This window comes from Curcuma longa, chromosome 14 (assembly GCF_044706935.1).
Source record: "Curcuma longa cultivar G26 ecotype Majalengka, Jawa Barat chromosome 14, ITB_CL_G26_1.1, whole genome shotgun sequence".
NCBI lineage: Eukaryota > Viridiplantae > Streptophyta > Magnoliopsida > Zingiberales > Zingiberaceae > Curcuma > Curcuma longa.
The window spans coordinates 3,702,220-3,705,788 of NC_133874.1; the positions used below are offsets into that span (position 1 = coordinate 3,702,220).

Below are 3,569 nucleotides of genomic sequence, written 5' to 3' on the forward strand. Positions count from 1 at the left end.
GTGAGTTCCTGATGTAGATCTCTAGCAATAAGGATGACCCATTTTCCAAGAAGGATATTTGACGACGAACAGGCCAACAAATTTGGCGGATTACCGAGGTGCGGTGGCGTGACGAGGTTGCTTCAATCCTCAGAAAAGAGAGTCACGTGGACTCTGATGTCAAAAGTCCTAGAGTTGCTATGCAACAATTACTTAGTCAGTTGGAATACTTTCTCCTTTGATTAGATTTAGAGAGGAGACTTGTGAAGTGACAGGAATAATAGGGATCATGTGGAAGGCCTAAGACTTGGTCAACACACTTAGATCGAGTTAGCTAGCTCATCACTGAACTTAGGTCAAGTCAGCCAACTCATGGCCGATCTCGACTCGAGTCAATCCGAGTCACATCCAAGTTAAGTCTAACTAGCCAAACTCAGGATCGGGCTTAGATCAAACCGCTCCTACACTTGATGCGATACAATGGTTATAATGACGCCAATTATAGAAGGGTGCACTCTTTGGTGAAGGGAAAGAGGTATGTCCTTTAGGAATCATGACCATCCTTCACTCTCTATATAAGGTAATAGTGTCATCATCGAGAGATACACTGTGACATTAGGCATTATTGTTTTCACTTCGATATCTCCTCTTTCAAACTCTTCTTCAGAATTTGACTTGAGCGTCAGAAGGATTTTGCTAAGGACCACTTTGACCTTCCTTCTAGCCATTTTCCAATCCTTTCCATCGTCGTTACTGGAGATCTTCACTAGAGTCCTTGCATTCATCATCCCACCGACAATTGCTAATTGCAAGATCCGACCTGATAGGAGCTGACTCACCTGACGCACATCTAACCTACCAAAAAAGCTCGGTTGCAAATACATCGAGGAGTCAGTCCAACCCCTGATTTTAACAGGATTAGGCGGCAAATTTTGCATCAAATTGGGCGGCAAAGGAAGAAAGCATTGAGGAAGCGGATGAAGAAATAGCTTTTGCAAGAAGTATGAGATGGCCTCCTCTTCCCTTAATTATCACCGCCTCCCTCTCAATAAATCAAAATAACCCTACAAAATCCTCAATTCCTTGAAACCTCTCGATGTCATGAAGCAGTAGTGATGCTAACACTGCACCTGCCAGCCCATGCTCCTCTAGCCAACAATTCATCCATATGCTGATAATCACTCAGAAAGTTCTACTGTCAATTCTGTGTGCCACACACGACAAACCTCTCTCAAAGTCAATCATGCAAATTTCTCGATCCATTATTTCGAATCATTCGTGCCAATTAAGGACAAATTTTCCAATCTATTCCGACACCTCTCTCTGCCATGGACAGACTCACAACATGGTGCCTGCAGCAGGGTAGCTAGCTGCAAGGCATGCACCAAGTTATCCCCCCCTTCCTGGCCTGATCTGGCCACTCTAATACCAACAAAGCAACCCCCTGGCAGGTCAACCTTCGGCAACCAAGGACGAATTACCTGCATGGTTGACCTTCAAAGTCCACTCATTGTCTGTCTCCCTCCAGGCCTCGCAGACATGCAGTCTTCGTCGTCATCAAGTTTTTTAACCTTGATTATATTGAATTACTTGCATGGCGATAAATTATCGGTACATTAATGAATAGAAAAAGGCTATCACATATTATACATGCATCACGCTAGCTCTTAATGGATATTCATCTCTGCTGATCACACTGTGTTTGCGTCGATGAAGCTCAAGATCTGTTGAACGGAGCTGGCGATGTCCTCTGCGGTGCACTTGGTTTCGCTGCCAATCTGCATGCGAGGGTTCGTTTATGAAGATTAGAATGAAGAGCTAGCGTGGATTGAGGTGCTGGTTTTAATTATTTGATTACCTTGACGTTGAAGGAGTAGAGAACGGTTTGCTCGATGGTGGTGATGTTGGTGTGGAGGACAGTGAACTGCAGGTCCTCCAGCGCCGCGATCGTCTTGATGAGCTGCCCCGGCCGGCGGCGGGACAGGATCTTGATCATGGCGTCGGAGCCGAGGAGGCGGACCTCGACGTCCGCGAGGCAGGACTTGTTCTCGGCCGTCTCCTCGGGAAGGCCTCCGTCGCCGACGTCGAGAAGCTTTGCCTGGTCGAGGTGGGTGGGAAGCGGGAGGGGTGGGTAGAAGGGACGGCGTCCGCTGCTGGTTGGGGACCAAAACAGCACCGCCGGCCTCCACTGCCGCTCTCGGCGCTTCTCCGGTGCTGCCGAAGAGCCTTCTCCTCTTTTGGGACTCCAGGCACTGGAGGAGTTGCTCCAGCTCCCTCACGAACTCGATGGCGCCGCCGATTATGGAGGCCTGATCTCCCTGAACAAGTAAATCAACTTCACGATCAGCTCTAATGTTTAAATGGATCGATTCGCTTAATATAGTAATTCCCACCCTTTGCACGTACGATCCTGGCATGAGCGAGCGGAGCACCCGGAGATTCTCGTTCATCTGCCGCCTCCGGTTGCGTTCGACGGCGATGTGCGTCATCCGCTGGCTCTCCACCTCCTCGTTAGTCTTCATAGCTCTGGGCCTCTTCCGCCGGCTGCTAATATTCTTCGCCTCATCCGCACCCGCCTTCTCGACCAATCGCGCGTTCTCCGACGAGTACTTGCCGACGGCCTTCGTCCCCTCTCTGTCCTCCTCCCCTTCGGCCGTCGCGGCCAGGAGGAGGAGGAGGAAGAAGCGGCGGGGCAGAGGCCACTTTCAGCGGGTCGTCGTGCAACCTCAAGAAATAGCTCTCGTCCTCAGAGGCTTTGGACTGTTGGAGTGAGAGCCTGGGGCCGAACTCGGCGAACTGCATCACATCTGCGAAGCTGAGCTTGTCCAGGGAGATCTGGCCTTGGGGCAGGCGGATTGCTCAGCATGTAGTTCACCATCTCGACGCTGTTCTCCGATCTCTCCGGCTGCGGCGGCCGGGCAGGCGCAGCGCTGTCCGAGCTGAAATCTACCGGCGCAAAGCTGTCGTCGGCCTGCAACGTAACTGTATCTATGAAAAAGGAAGAAGACAAAGTATAACACAAAACGAAAGGCATGCGTGCATGGAATAATACCTCCTTCTCGTCCATATATATTATATATCTGAATTCTTGGAAGAAGACAAGATTGGGGGGAAGTGGAGCCAGGGAGATGAGCGACAGAACTGGAGATGCAGTTATGGAGATCGATCGATAGGCTTAGCTTGTTTATGTATGGAGAGATCAAGGAGCCTTGCATGCATTAATGGGAGAGGGGATGAACTCCACCTCGATCCGCCTCTGGTTATTTATGCATTTCACATGCTACAACGCTCGCTTCCATTCCTTTTTACCTGCAACTTAATTGACCTTTATTGTTTGGATAAATCACAGTTTGCAATTGAAGTTGAGGCGGTGTTATGCTAATCTGATCGATGTAGTCGTACGTTGACAAAATGGGGACGGACGGATGAGTGGAGCAGGGTTTCCACTTATCCACGGTTTTGACTATGGTTCAGAATTTTGACAGGTTGTAGAAAGATACGAATGAGGGAATCCAATAACGTGAATCCCAAATCTAATGGCGATAAGGAAATTAAACCGAGATCGGTAAATAAGAAAAATCTTAAGAGGA

At 49.0% G+C, this 3,569-nt stretch overlaps 1 protein-coding gene across 1 annotated transcript; it reads right to left on the reverse strand.

Moving 5' to 3' along the window:
* Positions 1–1,556: 1,556 nt before the first annotated feature.
* On the reverse strand, positions 1,557–3,139 carry LOC141845621 (transcription factor FAMA-like). The gene is given in 7 exon segments (XM_074733683.1): positions 1,557–1,757; positions 1,838–2,119; positions 2,121–2,297; positions 2,373–2,643; positions 2,645–2,829; positions 2,831–2,950; positions 3,032–3,139. Coding segments are annotated over 7 exon segments (1,137 nt in total). The 5' UTR covers positions 3,047–3,139; the 3' UTR covers positions 1,557–1,670.
* Positions 3,140–3,569: the final 430 nt, after the last annotated feature.